Here is a 24,061-nt window from a genome sequence, read left to right on the forward strand (position 1 = left end):
ATATGTGGTGAATAATCATAAACTGACATGACAATTTAATGTGTTTTTCTGTGTGTTTGTAATTAACCGGTTTCTCTTGGGCTGCATCTGAAACTGCATACTTCTATACCAGGGATCACCAAACTTGTTCCTGGAGGTCCGGTGTCCTGCAGATTTTAGCTCCAACCCAAATCAAAAACACCTGAACAAGCTAATCAAGGTCTTAGGTATACTTGAAACACCCAGGCAGGTGTGTTGAGGCAAGTTGGAGCTAAACCCTGCAGGGCACCGGACCTCCAGGAATGAGATTGGTGACCCCTGTTCCACACTATATAGTATGCTAAAAACAGTATGCGAGCTTAGTATGTCCGAATTCATAGAATTTGAAAAACAGTACATGAGAAATACACAGATGACTTACCACTGCTGGCAAGATACTGATGTGCGCATCAATGAATGCTATGCTATCGGATGGCGGATTTAGTATGTCTGAGATCCATTCATACTATCCACATTCATACTGTATAGAACATAGTAGTGCATTTAATTCAGATGTCATAACTACTAAAGTGATTTCGGATGCAGCATTAGTTTTTTTTTTTTCTTTTTTTTATCAATAATGAGTAATAAGAGGTTTCAGCAGTGTTGGGTAAATTATTCAAATAATTACTACTTTAAAATTGCAATCTGATTACATTACTAATTAACACATGTAAAAAGTAATTATATTTCTTATTACTTTACTTTTAAGTTACTTAGAAACATAACAAATCATCAGTCCTGACTGATGATTTTTGGCGTAACTTCACAAATGCTTTATCCAAAGAGAACCAACACATTAATTATTTTTGTTTGTTCTGGATTTTACTTTGGAAATATATCAAGCCTAAAAAATACCTTCAAAGTCAAAATATGCAGTTCTTTTTGATAAATGTAACATTGGAAAATATTAAGTTAAATCCATAAAATATACAGTTTGCCACTTTGTATTTTTTAAAGTAAAGTAATGGCAACCACAACTGCCAATCCCCAGCCCCATAAAAGTAAATTCAACAAATTGTTCAAACTTTATTTTTTTATTTTTTTTATTTCCCAGTGATGGGTTGCAGTTAGAAGGGCATCTGCTGCATAAAAAACTGCTGAATAAGTTGGTGGTTTATTTCGCTGTGGCGACCCCGGATTAATAAAGGGACTGAGCCAAAAAGAAAATGAACGAATGAATGAATGAATTTATTTATTTAATTATTTTACATATTTATTTTAAATGTATGCTTTTTTTGCACATCAATGATCAACACAATGCCTTATTGGTAAAGCATATCAGCATAATTTCCTTAATAATGCAAAAATTTACATTTCAAGCTATTACTGGACACTAATCATAGTTAGATAATCTGGCACATTATGCTCATCACAAACAGATATTAAAAAAGCTGTGAAAGTACATAGGATATCGATGGAGCATGGGGTCTAAACTCCATCATGGGAACACAAATGACACTAAAGTAATGCAATAAACATTAATTCCAGTTGTACTGCTCCAGTGATGCAAACTATAAAAGCAATTACACCAGAGTTCCTGTTGAGTCTGAAAATACTGTCAATTGCTAAGTTGTGCCAGTCAGTTCTGGAGAAAAATAGAGAAATGTTAATTTATTTTCTAGTGTATGACATTAGTGGCAGGTACTGTAGCAGGCAGAAGTTAAAAACTTCTAAAATGGTGTTGAGAAACACATAAGCACTCAGGGTGCGTGGAGAGGGCTAGATTGTCACGTTACCTCGCTTCATGCCTACTTAAATCAACATGAAGGTAAAGCATATGACTGCACTTACGCACAGAGGGGAAAGTTTAACGTAGATCAGACATGAAAAACCAACACAGGGGCCAACAGATAATCTGTACCCCTTCATCTCACCCACAGCGAAACCCTTACGGCCCTAGACAGCTCTTGGAGGAAGCATTAAAGCTTACAGCCATCTCAATGGGTAGGCCAATAAAACAAGGGCGGATTACATTCTTAAGAGGCACATTTATCAGAGCACGTCGAGCTGTTCCAGAACAACCTGAGAGAGGAGACTAGGTGTCCGGATCAGTGACGGGTTGGGATCTACAGCACCCTGAGGCTCAGGGCATGAGGTCACGCAGTTCAGCCAAACATTCAGATCTTTCTTACTGTAGCGTTTTCCCTGTCACGCTCGGATTTGGGGTTTATAAAATAATGTATTTGTCCATAGCGACAATAACAGAGGTTTGCAGAGCGCTTGCGAGTATCGCCGCAGGCTCCTTTATGAAACAAACGCAGCTGTAATATTGGACTCTGCTATGAATGTGGTATCTATCAATAGAGACTCGCAATGAATGCAAACATCTGTATTCTGGTGATGTGGCTAGGTTTCTCACTGTGTTGCAGAGTGGGGCGCTTTTTGAAATTACGATTTGCTGATATGTTTCATTCATAATAGGACAATAGGACCAAAATAATAATTATGACAATGTCAAAAACGTTCACAGGAAATCCAAAAAAGATGGATGTTAACGGCTCTCATCTGTTGATCCCTGCTATTCATCTGGAGGCTGTTAAAAATTAAAACTTTAATTTAAGGTTGTTATAAAGTGAAAAAAAAAACATATTTCAGACCACCAAGGACATTATGAAAATGAATCACATTAGGCAGTGTTTATGGCCTTTATAAGTGGTATAGAATATAAATAATGAACCTATTTTATTAGCTAAAAAGAACTCAAATGTCTGAATGGGTAATTGTCTCGATATCTCATTCATCTGGAGGTCTGAGTGACCTGTGTGGTGATTTCAGGGTCAGAGGAAGCCAAGGTCTGCTTTGAGGAGGACTGAGTCAATTAACTGCTTTGTTGAGCTCATTAGTTCATAGTCTACAGGCCTTTGTCCTTTTGTATTTTGGGTTCAAGTGTGTTTTCTGATGATTGGCTTGAAAGGAAAAGCCTATTACAGGTAAAGGAAGGAATGGCAAATTGTGCATACGGGTGACTCACGTTTACCATTCAGCTGATTCACCAAAAGCACCTTTAAATGGAGACAGGAAGTGAAATGTGAAGAAGACAAAAGGTCTATTCACCTTAGTTCCTACAAACTTCAATTATAAGCAAAAACAATGCAAGTTTGGACTAAAGCTCTTTCAATTCAGTACAACAATGAGTCAAATGCTATTCAATTACAAACGTATATACAAATAACATTATATCACAGCAAATAAAACACATTTTAATGTTATAAATATTGGTTTATAGGATAAAGGAATAGTTCAAACAAATATGGAAAAAGACACTTATAAAGATTTGAAATTACTTAGGGCGAACTGCCAAACAATGAATAAAATAAACAGAATTAAAAAATCTTTTTTGAAGATCATTATTCTATGCAATATATAAACTTAATATAATTCTCACTAAAAAAAATGTGACTTACATATGCTCCCAAGAACTGTTCAGTGACACTCAAAACTAATGCATATTTTGTTTAATGTAATACAGAAAAGAATATTGTATTCTGTACTGTGTGTGTACGGATTAATTCAAACTGCATTCTCACACTGTCAGATCAATATTTTCAATTATACTTTTTATTCTACTATCACAACAGTAGCTGTTGCAGTCACATTCTAACATTATGTGAATCCTTTCAAATACCAAATACACATTGGGTGTGTTTTCATCAAGCTGTTACAGCAGCTGATAGTTCTGTCACAGTTTATTTGGCAAGTGCTTTTTCCATGACTCAATTCTCATGCAATACTTTAAAATAAGCATTAAACAAGGTGAAGAAAACCCAGCTAATGTAATGTGAAGAACTCATCTGTGAACATGATGTCAGTGAATTGTAGAGCTTTCCAAATCGCTTTGATCGAATGCTTTCTTAACTGCTGTTTTCTTACTGTCATTTATATTACATTTACCTTGTTACTGAAAGTGTGCAACATATAATTTCAAAATTCAACTAAACTTCACTCTCTATGTCTATAGCATGTATGCACATCATCAGTATACATAGTGGCGCTCATCAAAGATCAAAACTTAGTGCTTTCAATGTAATAATGCTTGTTTAGGCTGCTGACATTTTAATACTCAGATTTACTAGCAAAACAAAACATTTGTGCTTTACAAATGGATGTCTATGGAAAATGGCAATAATAATCATTGTACACATACTCTGAAAATTTGTGCTATTGACAACAGATACACACGATCATAGGTAACTAGAATGTTTATTCTTCTCAAAGCGAAAGAGCCACTTAATTTTATGTAGTCTAAGAGAAGTTGATGAATTGACAAGTTGTAAATCCAGCAGCTCAAATTCCCTTTGCTGTGCATGTGGCTGGGGCATGTCATGTCATAAAAGAGACAAGTTGCCATGGAAATATAAAAGTGATGCATCCTAAATAATGTATTATGGTGGTCAGCTGATGTATTTATAACATATGTATGAGAGGGTTAAAATGAATATGGCTGAACATCAGCTTTATATAATTAAGAGTCAGACTTAAAAAAACAGAAAATTAATAAATACACTAGTTACTGTATGTAATTTTTTTGAAACTTGATTGATACTTGAGAATAAGAGTCCTCTGGATGCACAAACTTGTACCCCTTAAAAAATGTAATTCACCAGCCGGATATCCTGGAACATTTAACTATTTTATGTACTTACAAAACAGTGGCTAATTCATAAAAATTCCTGCAATGTCATAAATACTTAAATACACGTTTTTGTTTTTTTTGTTTTTTCAAAAGAAGACACTCCCCTAACCCTACTCATTAGCATAAACATGATGGGGAAGAAACCAAACTGTAAAATGTATTCATGACATTCATCAAAAGATACAACTCCATGCAACAATCTAAAAATCATGCTGATAAAGTCCATAAAACCTATTTTAAAAATGTCCGCAACAGATATAGAGAGCTAAGACATGAGGTAATGCACATTTTTTCTTTATGTTATCAATCTTTACTGATCTTTTGACATTTTTCCTGTTCTTTCTTCTATTCATGAAGATTCTGTGTGCTTTGATATTCTGATATCAAGCAAAAAAAGGCTAGATTTCATTTCAAGATAAAATACCTCAGAATGACGATATTAGAAACTCTGAAAATCTGAATTTCTAATATGCTCTTTGCTCATGGCAAAGTTTTTTAGAATAGAAAGAAATCCCTGTGCACAAAAAGGTTATATCAATAGATATGAAACCAGTCCTTTCAAAAGAAAATACAGAAGAAGATAAAAGAGCTTTAAAGTAAAAAAGTAAAAAAAATAAAGTGAAATTATATCCGCATTTTAGCAGCAGAGGACGTAGGAGGCCCTCTTTTAGTAGGCACCACTACCATGAAATCGTTATAGACAAGCAAGTCTCTGAATGCATTATTCCACTATGCCTTGAGAAGATAAATGTCTTCAACAGAGCTGGAGTAAACCTGTCTTTTTCTCTCAGGCAACAGCCAAAGACTAAAACATGAGAGGAAAGCAACAAATTGGTACAAGGTTAAGTATCCTTTGACTAGCCCCTATTTTGCACCAAAAGCTGGCAATGAATTTTAATGTCTCGTAGCTGAGCTTTACACAATAAATCTGTGGCATCCACCGGCCTCTGCGGACAGAGGAGCGCCACTCTCATCTTGATAACTTCCACATGTGAGTTATTTAATTCAGCATGAAGTATATAAGCTGCGGTTCTGCATTGTGGTCACGCTAAAATGTCAGAACGCTGTCACTTATCCACACTCGAAAAAAAAAAATTATTTTCATCATTACAACATCCTTGTGTCCATCTGTCACAATAATTTCTGTCGTTTCATCACACTTTTATGAGTTTTCAGCGTTTCAACTTGATTTTCTTCTTCAGGAATTCAATTTACACCACAGGTTGTTAGAACTTTGGAACCACTTTTTTTTTTTAAAGCAGAGATTACATTTAAAAGGGTTAGTTAATCTACAAGATGAAAATTGGCAGGTAATTTAATCAGCCTCAGGCCAACCAAGATGAAAGTGCATTTTTACCCTCAACAGAACAATAAAGATGTTTTTAGCTGAAATTGTATTTGTTGGAGATTCCTGAAATGATAGCTAGCAGATTTGAGTTAAATAAACATATACAGTCAAACTAAATTGAATACCTGTGTCTCGAGATGATACATTGAGGTCTTATGATGTAAAATGGTGGCCTGTGCAAAAAACTGAACATTATTTATAACAAAATTAACTTTAATCCACAGCCTTGGCAAACAGTCATGATAGGCTGAACAGAAAAATTACCCACAGGAGATGGATCTTTGTAGTGGCTTATCCCACTGCGGTGGAAAATGTTTAAATCATTAGGAACATATGAGTCTGTTATCAATGATGCACAAACAAAGCATAACACTAACATTTCACTTTTTTGGGGGGGTTGTTTGGTGAGGTTATCATAATGAATATGCACTAAAGAAATATGTTTTAAATCATACAGACGAATGCTCAAATTGAATCAAGGTAACAATTGACACATTGATCATGTATAGTTGAAGAAGTCAGAATTATTAGTCCACCTTTGAATTTTTATTTATTTATTTTTTTTTGTCTCTTTTATATATTTCAAAATGATGTTTAACAGAGCAAGGATGTCTACTGTCATCACAGTATGTCTGATAATATTTTTTTCTTCTGGAGAAAGTCTTATTTGTTTTATTTTGGCTAGAAAAAAAAGCAGATTTTAACTTTTTTTAAAAACATTTTAAGGTCAAAATTATTCGCCCCTTCAAGCTATTTTTTTTCAATCGTGTACAGAACAAACCATTGTTATACGATACAATTCCTAATTACCCTAATCTGCCTAGTTAACTTAATTAAGCCTTTAAATGTCACTGTAAGCTGTAGAGAAGTGTCTTGAAAAATATCTAGTAAAATATTATTTACTGTCTTCATGGCAAAGAAAATAAATCAGTTATTAGAAATGAGTAATTAAAACTATTATGTTTAGAAATGTGTTGAAAAAATCTTTCCGGTAAACAAGAAATTGGGGGGAAAAAAATTAACAGGGGGGCTAATAATTCTGACTTCAACTGTACATTTGCATTTGGATCCATCAGGTCAAGACAGGTGGTTTAGTGGTCTGTTAATAACTCCATTTATGTTTGGTGCCGCACATGAACCTACATTTATTTTTTAGATTTAAAGTTATTTATGACAAATAATTTTGATTTTACCTTTTTAAAATAGGTTGCAAAAAATTCAACATTCAGAACAGCTTAAACTTAATCCTAAATAATGTAAAAATGAATTACCTCTATTTAAAATATTTCATTTAAATGTTTACCACTTGCAGTTCTCACCATAATTAAGTACATCCTATTTTGAAAATTTATATTTTTTTATTTCTCAGTGAATATAGGCAATGTATTTTGGTGCATTTAAACAAAAAAAAAGTATTTATTTACTTATTAAAAATATATATTCATTAAAACATTATTTTAGTCACCTAACAGATTAAGATTTTTGATTTATTTTTGCTTCTCTTGATTTTTCCTCTTTTTTAAATTTCTATTTAATATTTTTTTATAACATCTAAATTTGGGTGTACTAGTTTTTGGACCGTTATCGTAAGTTATTTTGTTAATAAAACTCTATATTTGGCTTCAGTACTGACTAATGTATATGCACAGATAGAATTTTGTATAGCTTCCAATTAAAAATAGGAATTTAAAAGAGATTTGTGAGGGGTGCACTTATTTATGCTGAGCACTGTGTTAACTTTTTATACTTAAACCTTTCTTTCAAACATATTACAATTTTAGCCAATCTTTAGATCTTAATCTTTTTAATGAAATGAAATGGGTTATGTTTATGTAAATGTTTGGGTGTCAACCTAAACAAAGCTCAACCTAGAAGATGTATCACCAGTCACCACTAAAAACAGCACCAGCTCATGTCTGAGTTTGAGCCCAGGCTTATACATCATCATCATGTTTCACAAAACCTGTGCTTCATATTGTTGTGAAAGTGTTCAGGAACATTTGTCAAGGCTGTGGATTAAAGGTAATGTAGAGAATAATAATAAACCTAAATGTATCATCAGGGGACACAGGTGTAAAAAGTAGTTTGCAGTGTAAATACTGTCAATTGGGCAGTACATTTTTAATTAAATTATGTACATTTTATGTAATAGAATACCTTTTAGGTCAATGAGTTAAGTAAATGCCCCAGTTATTAGCTAAATTACCTAAATTAAAAAGAAATTGAAAGTCAACTACGTCTTAGGAGTTAATTGGCAGCAAATTTTCATTTTACATGAACTATCCATTAAAAATTTACAGTTCAGATTGAGTTTTGTTATGCGTAAGACCTCAATCTATCAACAGGAGACAGGTATAAAAAGGTAGTTTGCAGTGTAGTTATTGTCAATTAGGCAGTATCCTTAACTTAAATTCTGTTCATTGTATGTGAAAATCTACATTAAGTATTAGTATACCTTTTAGGTTAATGGGTTAAGTTAATGCCCCAGTTACAAAGATACAGATTAAAAAATAACAATAAAAATTCAACTACATCTTAGGAGTTAATTGACAGAAAATGTTAATTTTTTCATTAAATGTTAACTATTCATTAAAATTCCAAAATGTAACAGTGCAGATTGCAATACCTAGATAAAAAACATATTAATTCAGCTTTTGCAAAAGTTTGATTAAAAGATTTATTTTTTATAATACCCATTAAATGCTAAAATATCTAAGAAAACATGCTTTTGTGGGAACTGAAGAAGCTCCATAAATAAGACAAGTCTCTATTGAGCTGAGCATTCTTATCAACATCACATGTTAGCAAGTCACCTGCTGCATAATTTCTTGACCAAGTTTAAGGCAGAGTTTAGATTTTTGAGATAAAAATAGAGTGAAAATGCCTCAGCTGATAGTTTTGGAAGAAAAAAAAAAACATCCTGCAGAAGAACAAACCTGGAGGACACGAGCACTCCTGCGTTGCTTCTCGAGCTGTGCGAATCTTCGACACTCCATCTTTCAGTCTCTGAGAAAATAAATTAATATTTATAGAACACATTTTTAAAAACTCACGCTTAAAAAAAAACTAGTTAAAGTTAATCTTAACACGATTTTAATCCACAAAAAATAATAAAACCTGTGAAACAACCAAGTTTCACTTTTTATAACATAAATTTCCCAATTACCATATATTCAAAGTGTTACATAATAAATGAATGTTATTCACAGAACTGTTATTTACAGCTTAATGCTTAAAATATTCTCCTCACCTCTTGCACAAGTTTCTCTATCGCATCCCACAGAGTCGCGTGCTCATCCAAGGTCGCGCGCACAGGTTGAATCACAGTCAGTCGCTCCATCTCCAAAACTTCCATTTTGCGCTCAAGTTCAGATGTTTTGACGTTCATAAAGAGACAGATTGCCACCGACGACGCCGACAGCATGAAGCACACGAGGGTCGTTGCGCAGTGGAATAAGTGTGTAGTATGATGTCCATTGCTGTGTGATGTCTTTGACACTTCTTTTGAATCCTCGGTTGAAACCATTTTTAGCTTTACAGATCTCTGACAGTATTATCCTCGTTCTTCAATCCTCTTTTGACACTCTGGTAGATGTTTGTTTCAGTAACGCGGAGTTTTCTAGCTTCAGCTGACAGGAGACGCCGTTGATGTGACGCACACGAGGAGAGCGCGCGCCTCGTACTGAAAGAACGGATGGTCGCGTGCTTCAGTGACTGCTTAAATGTTTCCCAGTGAAGTGTCTCAGAGAATGTAGTCAGCCCCTTTCTCGCTGCTGAACTACCGTCAAACAAAACAATGCAAAACGACAGTGTGCGAAATGGGAGTGTGTATGTGAGTGTGTCTTCTCCCACTCCTACCCGCCCTAGAGGTCAAGTCAAGCCAAAAGGTTGACGAGGCTCTTACGAGGTATGTATTATTTTACTTTAAAACCAAGCATGTATTTAAAGTGTTTTGGTAACCAACAACTGGAGCTGAAGCTACAGGTAAATAAACAAGATGTCGAAGCGAACAAAAATTTTTACTTAAAGGGATAGTTCACCCACAATGAAAATTTACTTACACTCATGCTTCCAAATCTTTGAGTATCTTGAGTGTGTTAAACACCAATGAAGATACCTTGAAGAAAGATAAAAAGCTGTAACTATTGACTTTCCTAGTCGGAAAAAGAAAATACATTATAAGTCAATGGTTACAGGTTTCAAGCTTTCTGCGAAATATCTTATTTTGTCTTTATAGCAGCAGACGTCTAAACGGTTAGGGAAATGACAGAATTTTTATTTTTGGGTTAACGTTTATATGTACAGTGCTCAGCATATACAGTTGAAGTCAGCATTATAAGCTCCCCTGAATTATTAGCTCTCCTGTTTATTTTTTCCCAAATTTCTGTTTAAAAGGAGAGATTTTCTACAACGTTTCTAAACATTATAGTTTTAATAACTCATTTCTAATAACTGATTTATTTTATCTTTGCCATGATGACAGTAAATTATATTTGACTAGATTTTTTTTTTTCAAGACACTTCTATACAGCTTAAAGTGACATTTAAAGGCTTAACTAGGTCAATTAGGTTAGGCAGGTAAGGGTAATTAGGCAAGTCATTGTATAACGAGGGTTTGTTAAAGAGGCTAATAATTTTGAGCTTAAAATGGCTTTTAAAAAATTCAAATTAAAAACTTTTTTATTCTAGCCGAAATAAAAAAGAGTTTTTACAGAAGAAAAAAATATCAGCAATAATGTGAGAATTTTCTTGCTTTGTTAAACATCATTTGGCAAATATAAAAAAAAGAAAAAAAATCAAAGGGGAGCTAATAATTCTGACTTCAACTGTACAAGTACATCCTTCACAAATCTCTATTTTAATTTTATATTTTTATTTGGAAGCTATATGATATTATATTTGTGCATAAACATTAGATTATTCAGTACTGAAGCCAAATCTGGAGCTCATCCAACAAAATAACTTAAGATAATGGTCCAAAACTAGTACACCCAAAGTTATATATTATGGAAAAATATTAAATACAAATCAAGAAAATAAATAAAAATCAAGATAAAAATTTTATTTTTTGCAATATTTTGCTTGAATTTAATTTTATTATCTTTCAATTCTCAAGATGTTTGACTAAAATATTATTTTAATAAATGTAGCTGTTAAATAAATCAGCACCAAAATACATTGCTTATATTCACTGAGAAGTGGATAAAAATATTCATTTTCAAAATATGGTGTACTCAATTATGCTGAGCGCTGGATGTTCAAAATAATTTCACTTCATGATTGCATATTAGAAATATATGCAAAACTAAACATAAAATACATAAAAAAAGTGTTTCCCCTAATAAAAAAAAAAAGTGCATAGGCCTTCTACTCATACACACATCCTTACATCAAATCTGTAAATTAAACTTAACGTGAATAAACAAATGAAACTAAGCATTTTTTTCTTTGTAGTTAAGAAAATACAAAAGGTTATTTTTTTAAATTATGGTTGTGATGACAGATTTCACATATAAACTCCTTATCTATATGTAAATTTACTAAAACTTGTGCAATTACCATACTAATGTTTTCCACATATAACTTTTTTTCTTTTGAGTTTTGTCTAGGCATGGGCCGGTATAAGACTCTAACGGTATGGTAACCTTAGATAATAAAAACAATAGTTTTACGATATCACAGTATTGTGACTGCACTAAAATAAGTTATTTTTAAATGCCTGGGTAAAAACAACAACAACTTCTTCCCCCCATTGAACACAATATACTTTAATATAACAATCATTTAAAATATTTTGGACCAGCAGCTTTAAATGTAGAGGTTCATTTTCTGCTGGAGATAATGTAGCTCTAAAAAAACTAAATAAAATAGTAGAGAAAAGCATGTTTAAAAAAATAACAACTTACAATTACCTTATGAATGGTATAACAGAAAACTGTGGCGGTTTTAAAACCGTGAAACCGGGTATCGTCCCATGCCTAGTTTTGCCTTGGTCGACAATGTTTGTATCCACAAAGTACAATTTGAATTGCGTAAAACAAACTTAAAAGAAACCTGCCAATGTGAATAAACTTATGCCTATGATAAAGTGCCTCCAAAACAGAGTCAGCTCGCATTAACTAAACCACAAGCTCATAGGAATACAGCAAAAATCTTTTTTGTGAATACCACATTACATGACCCTTTGAATGTCAAATTATTGGTGCTTTATTGCACAAATTACAGTATTTATCTATCTGTAATAAAGAACACATATTAGACTTGCAGCCAAGAAAATTAACTTTACATCTTGCGAAATCTCAATACTTTCTCCACATGATGTCCATATGCTGTCCAAAAGAACAAACTCTAGTTTCAGCATCTGGAAAGATAGGCTCGGTGGTGCCCTCTGCAGGACATAAAATGCATCATTTAGTTCATCAGTTTTCTAATTAGATTTTAGAAAAAACCCTAAAAACACACTGTAATTGCTCTGAATGTGAGTTTAATATTATTAAAAACAAGAAAAAAAAAGACACAAATCATGTGCAAAGCATTCAAGTTTTATTTGCCAAAAGTACTTTGGAAATTGGCCCATATATTCAAAGAGACAATAAATATGGACAGAGATAATGCAGGCAGTCTTAAAGCAGACTGATACAGTCAGCGGCAGTCTCCCTGGGAGCAGTAATGTTCATTCAGTGTCGCCTCCAAGTCACTTTCTCGCTTTTCTTAACGGGTTAAAAAAAGGATGCCCGATAGCCTGCTCCAGGGTAATTCGTTTGGATGAATCATACTCCATCATCTTCTGCAGCAGGTCAAAAAGTAGCTCGTGCTCCGGCGTTTTAGAAGACATGTATTGCTGAGTAAGAAGATTTAAGAATGTTATTTTCTAGGCAATCCAAATAGTAGTAAGTCTGTTAGTCTGTTACACACTGGCATGAGATCATCTCCAGAAGTACTACTCAAGGAATTTAAGCATTACAAATAGTGCAATTACTGTGGTCAAAAATTAAAGCATACTGGAATTTATAACCAAAAAACACAACCATCAATTTAGAGAAAAGTAAAATGCTCCAAAACATCAACATTTTGTACTTGTGCATATAAACAGAACATTAGTAAAGTATTGCTTAAAATAATGTTCAAAAGAAGTGTGTATTAGCAATTTAATGTACGATTTTGGAATTCAGGAATAAGTTTTAGTGTTCAGTATGATGATCTTTACCTTTAGAGGTTTACAGTGTTTCCTCACATATCTCCCAGCTGAGCTGTGCTCGTCCCAATCCAGTTTGTCATGATGTACATAGCGCCGCTTCCTGACAAAAAAGCAGTCATGCATTAGTCAAACACAGATCCAAAAGCATTTTAATCAAGTAAAAAAAAGCCTTTAGAAACATACACGCATCAAGCAGTTCTCAATTAGAACAGATACCCTAAAAATGTGCTCAAGTATTCAAATTTAAATGTGCAGATTGTTATTACAACAAAAACTGACATTAATTTAGGTCATCCAAACAGACTGAATCAATGTTTCCTCTCTAGCATCTCTTTATAATCAACCACCATTAAAAGAAGAATCAAGTGAAGTTTTCAATACGCTGGATTACAGGCATAAAAGCCTTTTTTGTTGTTTTTATTCCCGTTTATTCACTTAATGAGTGTTTAAATGTATTTGCCCAGATCCCCTGATGTGTGCATTTCTCGCTCTCCCATGTGTTAAGCTCCATCCCTCTTACAAGAGAGATTTAAGCCCTTTTTTATAATTTATTTATTATGCCATTGTGCCATCAATTAAAATAAAAAAAAATTAATAAAAATTATATATATATATATATATATATATATATATATATATATACATACAGTTCAAGTCAGAATTATTAGCCCCCTTTGTTTTTTGTTTTTTTTATATTTCCCAAATGATGTTTAACAGAGGAAGAAAATTTTTAACAGTATGTCTGATAATATTTTTTCTTCTGGATAACGTCTTATTTGTTTTATTTCAGCTAGAATAAAGCGGTTTTTAATTTTTCATGAACAATTTTAAGGTCAATATTAATAGCCCCTTTAAGCATTTTTTTTTCTACTGTTTACAGAACAAACCATCGTTATACTGACTTGCCTAATTACCCTATCTTGCTTAGTTAACCTAATTAACCAAGTTATTAGAAATGTTATTAGAAATAACAGTAGTTAGAAATTAGTTATTAAAACCCAATTTGTTTAAAAATGTGTTAAATAAGCCTTCTCTTCGTTAAACAGAAATTTGGAAAAAACCAAACAGGGGGGCTAATAATTCTGACTTTAACTGTGTATATATATATATATAGAAAGAGAGGTAAGGAGGGAGGGAGGGAGAGAGAAAGAGAGAGAGAGAGAGACACAGAATATAGCTTTTTATATACAATATAGCCAAAGTCATCCAAGACTCTGATCACTCTAATTTAGATTAAAGGCGTACAAAGGCATATTTTGATGACATCGTGACTGAGAAACCACGTGACCGTGAAATCACAGAAGTGAATGGCTTACTTACATCCTATGGGACGTCTAAAGAAATCATGTTCATAAATAAGCTAAAGTGTTCAAACCGTATTATCCTGGTAGTATGAAACAGAGTAAAGCTGAATGCTGTTAAAGCAAAACAAGAGCGCAGAAGCAATTGCTAATGAAAGAAAAACATTGGATCTTTAAGCTTTTGCAATTACTGAATTAATTTAAAAGATTAACTGAAAATAATCAACTTGTTCCCAAATCGTACCACTCTCAAAAGCTTAAACGCATGGCAACATGTGCTATTAGAAAATGTTGTGGAGTACAAGAGTAATATTGTGCTGGTAATATACTTTGTTTTCTGGAGTAGGTGTGTTGGAATGGGGCCTAAAACCTTCTCCATCATGGCCAGATGCTCCTTACTATCATGAGTCTGAAAAGAGAAATATGCTGTCAGCCTCTGTCAGAAAGTAGGAAGAATAATGATTATGTTGTATGCCAAACTTCATACCTGAAATAACGTTAAGCCCAGATAGAACTCAACCAGGATACAACCCAAACTCCAGACGTCACAGGCCTGGTTCCAGCCCAGTTCTGCCAGCAAAGATCAACATTTTGCGATTAAAAAAAAAACAATCATATTCAGGTAATTTACACAGAAGTATAAATAATAGTAAAATAATGCACCAAGTATGACTTCAGGAGCTCTGTAATGACGGGTTGAAACAACAGAGGTGTGATGTTCATGGTCATACGTGGCATTGCCAAAGTCCACCACTTTCACATCCAACCTCTTTAAGGTCCTCTCATCTCGCTTCTGTAACATATTGAACATAAAGATAAGCAACGGCATTATCAAACAATACTTTACTACCATCAAAACTTATATATTATAGCATCACTACAGCCTTCACTGTCACATGACCATTCAGACATCAATCTAATCTGGCAAGTTGCAACTCGAGTAACATTTCTTGACATTATCAATTCTGAATTCAATGAATGCCAAGTCTATTTTTTGTAAACTTAATCAATTTTTCAGGATCTTTTAATGAACAGACAGAACATTTATTTGAAATAAACAACAAATGTCTTTACTGATACTTTTTATCATTTTAGTTTATTTAAAAAACGAAGCGACCCCACAATTTTCATAAAAAAAAACTGTACACTTCATAACACAATTACTTACCATCCTTGAGTTATATTTAATGTCATAGTTGGAGTCCACAAAGAGAATGTTTTCAGGCTTCAGGTCAGTGTGCGTCAACTTATTTTTATGCAGAACTAATAGCAAATAAAGAGATGGATGACTATTATGAACATTAAATGAATCAATGGTTTTTTCATTAACAGTTTTAATACATATACTTACAGCGCACAGCCCTAAAGATCTGGTCCGCCATGTGTCTAATCTGGGTCAGCGAGAAAGGCATGAATCCATTCTCCTTCAGGAAGTCATATGTGCTCAGACCCAGCAGCTCAAACACTATGCAGATGTGGCCGTGGTGATCGAACCAGTCAAGCATCCGGACACAAGCACTGCACAGAAACAGAGGCAAGTGTTTCTTTATTTGTATATTTTATGCATCTTATAAGTATTTCTACACCAAAGTCAAATACTCACAATCTCTTTCCATCATCGAGAGAGTTTATCCGCTCAAGCACATCAACTTCTGACAATGCTGCCTCACGGTAGCGCTCAATATTTTTAATGATTTTCAGTGCCACTCTTACATTACCTCTGAAATATTAAAATCACATTAAGCATTAGGGATTTCTAAGAAATAATACTTTTAGGCTTCATTTGCGCATTGTTTACAATGCTAATTTATGTCTGAATCAAAATGGTTGCCTTAGAAACTACCACCACTGATGCATCCAAAACAATGATAAACCTAATTAATTATAATACCCAATTAAAACTTTCTTAATGTTAACAATTCTTTTTCATAAAAAAAGCCACAGAATCTGACTTACTTTGTGTGGTCAAGGCACTCCACGACTTTTCCAAAGGCTCCTTCTCCCAGAGTCCCTACAATCTCATCTATAAACCGGATGAAAAAATGGTCATAAGCGAAGCTTTGTTTTGGTCACAAGATACATATAAAAGCAGAGATTTTACAGTACTAATGGGGACTTGATAAGTTGAGTTAAATCATATTGATTGAATATAAAAAGTCTGTGCCAAATTAAAGTTCCACAGATGGTATTTAAATTTCAAAGTGGTTAATACTAAAAACAAAAGTCCCCTTATAACCCCTAAGTGTAGGTTGAATTTGTCCCATTAATAGACACAGAACAGACAGTTATATAGAGAAAGGGTTGTGTTCTATACATCTTGCTCTTAGCATGTCTCCATTGTGATAGACCAGGTGACCCTCCTCATCATCCTCAATACTCTTGGTTCTTTTCCTGCGATGGCTTCTCTGGAGTTGGGGAATCATCATCACCACCATCAAACACCAGTCAGAATCAGGCCCGTACGCATCATTCATTCATTCAGCGAGGGGGGTTGATGAAGAGGAGGGAGTGATTCGGACCCCCACGTCAGGCCACAGCGGCAGCAGCAAATTCAAATTCATCGCCAAGCAACGGCACAGGGCCACCATAGTGTGTGTTACAGAAGAAAGACATGGCAACACATTTTCAGACAGGAAACAATGTTCTTTGAAGTGCACAGCTAATTCTGTTCATGACCCTCAACCAATCAACAAATAGCCATTTCTGCAGCCAATGAGAGAAGTGAATCAACTGATTCCCTGAGCAGATGCTTTCTAAATTAATTCTGAACTAACAAACTAATGGACTTACATTAACAAATACATTCAAGTGGAAATCAGCAACGACAAATAGTTTACCGAGTCTGAGCCAGGACTGCGGTGGTGTGAATGTTGGCGAGCTCTGCTGCTGCGCCGACTTCGCCCACTTCGGGACTGGCTGTAATGGTAGCCATCTTTCTCCCGCTCTGTCTCTCTGACCGGGTCCACTCGACCCTTATAACGGCTATGCTCCAGACTGGCCTCTCTGGCCCTGCGCTCTCTGCACTCCAGCCTCTTTGAGCTAATATGACACCTGTAAAAAACAAACACCACAAAGTGAGGAAGAAGGCACAGCTCCACAACTGATAACAATTAGATTTTGACAGCTGAATTTACAGATGGCCTGCAATTTATTGACCCTTTCAGCAGGGGATAAGGAATGCCGAATCGTGATCTGCTGGGTGCTGAAAGCATCAAGTGACTCCTCGAAAAGGAGGAGTCGACAAGTAAGCTATACTTAGACAGTGCCACAGAAACAAGCTCAGAGAGAGCGGTTATGAGTGAAAGCGATGCTTTAACCTGTCAATGCTGCAGCAATAAATCTGTTAGGAGGATGCCGGGGCGTTGTGTATGATTTAAACGACTTGCGATCCAAATCACAGCTGTCAGCCTATAGCACAGTAGCAGAACGTCCTGTGTTGGGCCAACTGGGAGACACCCCGATACATATTGCGACAAACTTCAAGAGACCATAAGGACACGCATTTTGCATACTTTCTTTTAGGAGTGAGAAATATTTAATGCCTAAAAAATAATTGTCATTTTAATGATTTGCTAATTAACATTACAGTCTGTCACTTTGCCAATGGCTGTGCAATAAAACAATTTAATATAAAAAAATAGGGTTAGACCACCTAAAAAGGAATTAACTTTATATATAAATTCTGTTATTCTACTTCCACTTAGACCATTCCAGGTTTAGGTGACATTTTCTTCAGCAGAACCCCAGCCTCAGCAAACAGTCTCGAGTGCAAGCTTCTTGTCAGATAATTAAGAATACCAAACACTGGGAATATATGGCATGCCTTTCCAATTGTGATCCCGATGATACAGACCTGAAAAGACTGATCATGCAATAGCATTACACTTCACTGTATTGTCAGAATCCATCAGTATTCATTTTGTTACTCTGAATGCTATGGCAGATGTTGACTTGGGCTTTATGAAATCACCAAGTACATTGTCAGCTCATTAAAAAAACTGTTTCTAAAGCTTCCAGTTAGATACATAAGAATATCAAACACAGGGTGATTGAATGAATCACTTAGTGGGCGGGATCCATTACACAAAGCACATGTTTGAGAAAATAAATAGACATTTAAGGCCTGCTCACACCAAGAACATTATTATAACATGAGTATCATTAATCAGCCAAATGTATACAGAACAGAAAAGTCCACACCACAACTGTAACACCACAAAGAAATGCTATTGTTAATATATTCTGAACAATTTTTCTGTACAATTAATAAACAATAAAAACACTGACAGACATTTCAGGCCTTATTTTAAAAAAAGTAAAGTAGCTCATCACAAAAAAAGCAACTTGGGTCACTATTTTGGTTGTTGACTGGATTTTAAAAGTCCATGTGAACCAGAACTTCAGTACTGTGACAGATTTGACTTAAATGTAGAGATTGACTGATTGATCGTTTGGACAATAATTTTACATTTGCAAGCAACTGAATGTTGTGTAACACATGAAGCTAAGCTGACCTGTGCAGCAAGCAGTTTGCCATCCACCAGCATAACACTGTTATGCCTTCTGTGGCCTGCTCAATACTTAACAGGTTTCTTAAAATCTCTTCTTAATCTACTTAAGATTGACATTTACTCTTCTTAATTCTTTTACATGTCATTGATTAAATACATTGCTGATTTTGGAGAAAGAAATTTTGTCCCTCTACTGCCTGAGACAAAGCAACTTGTGTGAAGGTTGCACCGCATGTTTTAAAACCAACAGAGTTTTAGATTGTTATTTTTATATCAGTATTGTTCATTCTGTGCAGCATCAAGCAGCATGAAGTCTGATAGTCGCTAAGTAGTCAAATCTCTAAAATGATGCAATAATAAAAATGTAAAAGCTCAAAATCATTATAAAAGAATAACTTACAGCCATAAACCCAACTATAAAGTGTTCATCGGTGTCATCTACTGTGCATATATTGTAATTTTTTGTCATTTATTTAAATTCACATAAAAAACACAATTTCATTACCAAACAAATTCACACACAATACAAGCCATAATTTGAATTACATTTGTTAGTGAAATTATTATTTTAATTTTCTTAAATATTTTTGCTTATGATCACAGTTAAATTAGATAAATGTCAAAATTGTAAAAAGTGTGCAGTATAGTGCATTTATGGGACAGGCTTTTCCAATATGTTTAATTCAAGCAATTTTCTGATTTTAACCAATTACTTAACTGTATTTTTCTGTTTTAGATGAATGGAGAAAATAAATAAATAAAAATTCTAACACTTCAGACATTGGTTGCCCTGATATCTAAATATTAGCAATGGACAGAAAAAAAACCCATATTGTTTTTGTTCCAACTAAAAGAGAATTTTGATGATGACGTTCTATTTTTCTTCTCACCATCACTTGCTCGCAGCAAACTAAATGTTTGTGGAGTGGTTAAGCCTATGCTGCCAAAGTATATTCTGTCAAACTGTATATTCTGATTTAAAATTTCCAAAACAAACTTTTTTTCTTCTCTAAATTCCCTTGCAAACATTATTCACCACAAGACTGGAAAAGCCTGCCAACAAAGTAAATAGTGTTGATTCTGACTTTATGTGAATGTCACTGCTGATGAATAAAAACTTTAAATGCTTGTCTTTTTTTATGCAGTCATGACATTTTGATGGAAATAGTTAGGTCAGAAAAATACTTAAAACTGATAAATGACAAAACTGCAGCACATGCTTAAAATAAACAGAACATCAATTTACAAAGGTGTAGATATTAATATGGTCATTCTTTTGGTTAACATGCTTTTACAAGCTCTCAGTTTGTATTTTAAAATGCCTGATAAGATGAAAAGGAAACTGCTAACATTTTCCATTCAACACATAACACTTCAGCCAGGCATTGATCTCACAGCTTACATTTTGGAGCAAGTCCCACTCGCAGTCATAATGACTGAAGGATTGTACATCAGGGGGATTCTTTAAATCGCAAGTACAGATCAGGACCTTCGGACAGGCCCGATTACAGCACTTGTCAACCTGACAGTTTATCTTTGAATCCAGAAACATGAGGCACTACATCATCTAAGGCACTGCAAACATGCAGGACAAGCTGGCAAAGCTCAAACCAAACAACAAAGAAGTGTAAGAATATACAAGTGCAGTCAAAACACTCATGTCTCATTCTTTCTTACCTCTCGTATGTCTTATAGTGATGAGTTTGGCCAGGTTGCCTCTCTCTTTCCCCGCTCCGCGATCTGTGTTTGGGTCTTTTGTGCACCTCCACTCTCTCCTCCCAGCTGTACTCCGCAATCCAGCCATCCGGTGACCGCATCCGCTTAGATCGCCGCATCTGACCACACCAGAATAGAAAAAAGGAACAAGTTGACGATTGGGAAACTGTATCCCAGGACATTCCCCACACCCCGCTGGCTTGTAAAATTCAAGACTGCCGAGGTTATGCCAGCTCTTCACTTCAAAAGTTATTAAATGTCATGTTGCCGAGTTGTTGCTGCAGTTGTTTTGACTTGTTAGAAGTGGTGAAAATTTTACCATCTAGTAAATCCGTGTTTACAGATATTATATAACTAATTTACAGGCAATGGAACCTCAGCAATCAGGTTTGGTTATAATAAATTAAGGTCTGACGAACAAATATTCAATGCAGAACATTGAATGCAATGTCCCTCATAAAGACAAGATGCTGCAAGTGAATAGGGTAAGAAAAAAAATTAGATGAATATAAGAGTTGTTTCCATAGCTGTGTTAAGAAATACAATTTTATTTTTGTATTAAAAGCTTCTTAAAATGTTACTTTAAAATTATATCTAGTAGACAATTTAGTTCAAAGCGACTTACAATCAATGAGGCATTCAGCGATTCAACAAGAGGGAATATCCAAAGGAAACGTTAGTGCTCATATAATTAAGTTCTAAACTAGACAAATGTAAATTGTTTAAAAATGTAAATATACATTTACATAGATATTCAGAAACCAGGGCTTGCTAAAATGGTAGCCCGACATCCCAGGGAAATTGCTTTTTTCATTCGGACTACTAAAGTCCATCTCCACCTAACCTGACGGGCAAGCTTAGTGGGAGGAAAAAACATATTTCAATGCCTTTAAATTCACTAAATTCACAAAATTGAACAATTATGTATGAGCGGTGCTCTTCTTCAATTTTAAGATCAATATATTTTAGTTATTTGGTCAGACTGTAAATAAATAACTGTTCATTTTTAAATTATGCGAGATTGCACGTCTTCGTGTAAAGTGCGTACTGAATAGCATGCGATCAGACATGTTTATGAAATATAAAATACAGTTAATGAGAGTTAAAGTTAATGATTTATGTTTACTTTTCGCTATTATTCAACAAGAACAATTAACAACCGTCAGTCAGCTAGTAAAATGAAATACCAGTTTATTTATTTTTATTACACTTAAAGGGATAGTTAAAGGGGCAGTTACCCAAACTTGAAAAAGCACCCAATATTTACTCCCTTACTTGTTTTAAACCAGTTTTATTTTCATTTATCTTCTTTTCAACACAGATGAAGATATTTTGAAGCCTTTTATTCTTTCAAAAGTATTTTCTTATGTGTTCCCAAAAAGGAGAAAGAATCCCAAACAGGTCTGAATTGTGAAGGGTGTGTTAATGACAGAGTTGTGAACTAATCCCATCTATTTAAGTGTGTCTTCCGTGATTCAGCTCAAAACTAAAATCATTTAGATTTTACAGGTAGTAGCATATATAATAAATTGTCATATATAATCATGAGTGAACATTCTGAGTACTTGTGTATTATAGTTATTTGAAAAATAACTACCCTGTAAGATTCTGGAATGTCTTTATAGTTGCCAAAAAATAACCTGAAACAATGTTCACTTTTATTAAAAATAAATATATATATATATATATATATATATATATATATATATATATATATATATATATATATATATATATATATATATATATATATATATATATATCAATCAAATGAAAATGTTAAAGTTCCTGTGAACCGGAAGCTGCAACTATTATTTTTTCCATATTGTGAGCAGTTTCTAGAGAAACAGAATATTAAATGAGAACACAGTGGGCGTGGCTTGTTTTTTTTTCTACTGGGAACTGAATAGAAATAGGAAAGTAGGCTTTTCATTCAGAAAGATTTGGGAAAGGGTTTGGGGAGAGTTATTACAACTCAAATTACAGAGTTCTCCTGCCACCATTTCTGTTTGTTGTCAAAACTGACAATTGAAGGGGCGTGGTTAAATATGTTAGCCACGCCCAATTCCTGAGATATATGTAATCTGACAAATAAACTGAAAACAACCAGGAAGTGCTTTTACAGATCTCAATTAAAGATTAGAAGGGCAAATTTTTTTTTTCCTTAATGACATGCACTGATGAATTGTTCACTACAAAACTAGTAATGTGAGTTAACAAAATCATATGGTTAGTTTTGATTTCTTAGGGACTTAAAATAATATTTTGGTTATTTTAAAAATAAACATTCTATAACAAATGCCATTTTTTATTTATTTGTGTTTTTCATATAATAAATAATGTATTTTCTGTTTTGGGCTACTTAAATGTATATTCGGGTTAGCAAAAACTGAAGAGTGCCTGTTCGAAAGGCTAGGTTACCAGAGATTTTGAAATTTCGAGAGCCCTGAGAAGCTCCTATAACACAAAACAGAAAACACAGCCTAAAGCCAGACAAAATACAGTTACACAATTTTTGTTATCGGGCAAATTAAATATGAACATATTCCTCAGAAAAAAAACTTTAACGTAGAATATAGATGAATAATCTAACTGTAAATGTGGTCAGTGCAAGTGATACAGAAATTAATAATTAATATTTATTGCTCGATACATTAACTTGGAACTGTTAAAAGACTCGTTAAAAACAAAAAGTACACATCCTGAAACTAACATCAGCATGTAAAGTTATAAACGCTGTTTGTGTGTGATGTTTGTTTACAGTCGTAACGTTAGTTTGTTCGCAACGTTAACAAAGAGCTAATCTCGTTAGCCACCGCCTGGCAGATTTTGCCAACTCGGGAGGGTTACAACATTAAACAATGTGCATATACTCGATTAATTTATTGTTAACGTTAAAGAAGCTAGAAGAATGAAAATATCATTTATTAAAACAAAACGCTTCAAATATTCAGTTTATTCGGAAATGTTTTGGCATTGGGCGGCTAACTTAGCTGGTTAGCATACAGGGGACCACAAGCCACCTACGCCTAATGTCAGCCTTGAGGTAATGAATAAACTTGTAAAATAAAGTGTTATGTTACATATTTAAACTTAGAATATCCTCACCTTTCACTCGTAACTTTCAAGTCGTGAAATAAGAAACTCTGCGTTCCAGACTGAACTCTAGCACTGTGTGTTAACACTTCCGCCTAACACAACTGAACGTTTCCGGTGAAAAGGTTTTCTGAGTAACGTTACGTCAATGGTGAACAGTCAATATTTTTGTCACAGCTTTTTATGGCCATGACTTTTAAACTATATTACTATCCTATAATAATAGTAAATTACATG

At 34.1% G+C, this 24,061-nt stretch overlaps 2 protein-coding genes across 13 annotated transcripts in view; both read right to left on the bottom strand.

The window, feature by feature from the left end:
- Positions 1–9,687, bottom strand: part of col23a1b (collagen type XXIII alpha 1 chain b) — a 197,577-nt gene extending 187,890 nt beyond the window's left edge. For all 9 annotated transcript variants that reach the window (XM_087301575.1, XM_087301578.1, XM_087301573.1 and 6 more), the window contains exons 1-2: positions 9,253–9,687; positions 8,939–9,008 (exon numbers count right to left, since the gene is read on the bottom strand). The gene's annotated coding sequence lies outside the window, so the exon portion shown is untranslated. The remainder of the gene's footprint in view (positions 1–8,938; positions 9,009–9,252) is intronic.
- Positions 9,688–12,523: 2,836 nt separating this feature from the next.
- clk4b (CDC-like kinase 4b) lies at positions 12,524–23,943 on the bottom strand. Of its 4 annotated transcripts, NM_001329908.1 has the most exon segments (13): positions 12,524–12,843; positions 13,210–13,300; positions 14,831–14,910; positions 14,989–15,071; positions 15,165–15,294; positions 15,670–15,764; positions 15,853–16,019; positions 16,105–16,221; positions 16,458–16,524; positions 16,816–16,906; positions 17,339–17,552; positions 20,690–20,847; positions 23,837–23,943. In NM_001329908.1, coding segments are annotated over 12 exon segments (1,440 nt in total). In that variant the 5' UTR covers positions 23,837–23,943; the 3' UTR covers positions 12,524–12,696.
- Between the last annotated feature and the right edge of the window lie 118 nt (positions 23,944–24,061).

This window comes from Danio rerio, chromosome 21, assembly GCF_052040795.2.
Source record: "Danio rerio strain M-AB ecotype USA chromosome 21, GRCz13ab, whole genome shotgun sequence".
NCBI classification, from domain to species: Eukaryota; Metazoa; Chordata; class Actinopteri; order Cypriniformes; family Danionidae; genus Danio; species Danio rerio.

What these genes read in the sequence shown, in the direction of transcription:
- clk4b (XM_087299637.1), bottom strand. Translation starts at nt 20,816, where the DNA reads ATGGCTGGATTGCGGAGTACAGCTGGGAGGAGAGAGTGGAGGTGCACA. An exon ending in TTAAATATAACTCAAGGATG is followed by an intron (nt 15,295 to 15,669) that starts GTAAGTAATTGT and finishes AATATGTTACAG; the next exon opens with AAGCGAGATGAGAGGACCTT. An exon ending in AACACTGTAAACCTCTAAAG is followed by an intron (nt 12,844 to 13,209) that starts GTAAAGATCATC and finishes CTTCTTACTCAG; the next exon opens with CAATACATGTCTTCTAAAAC.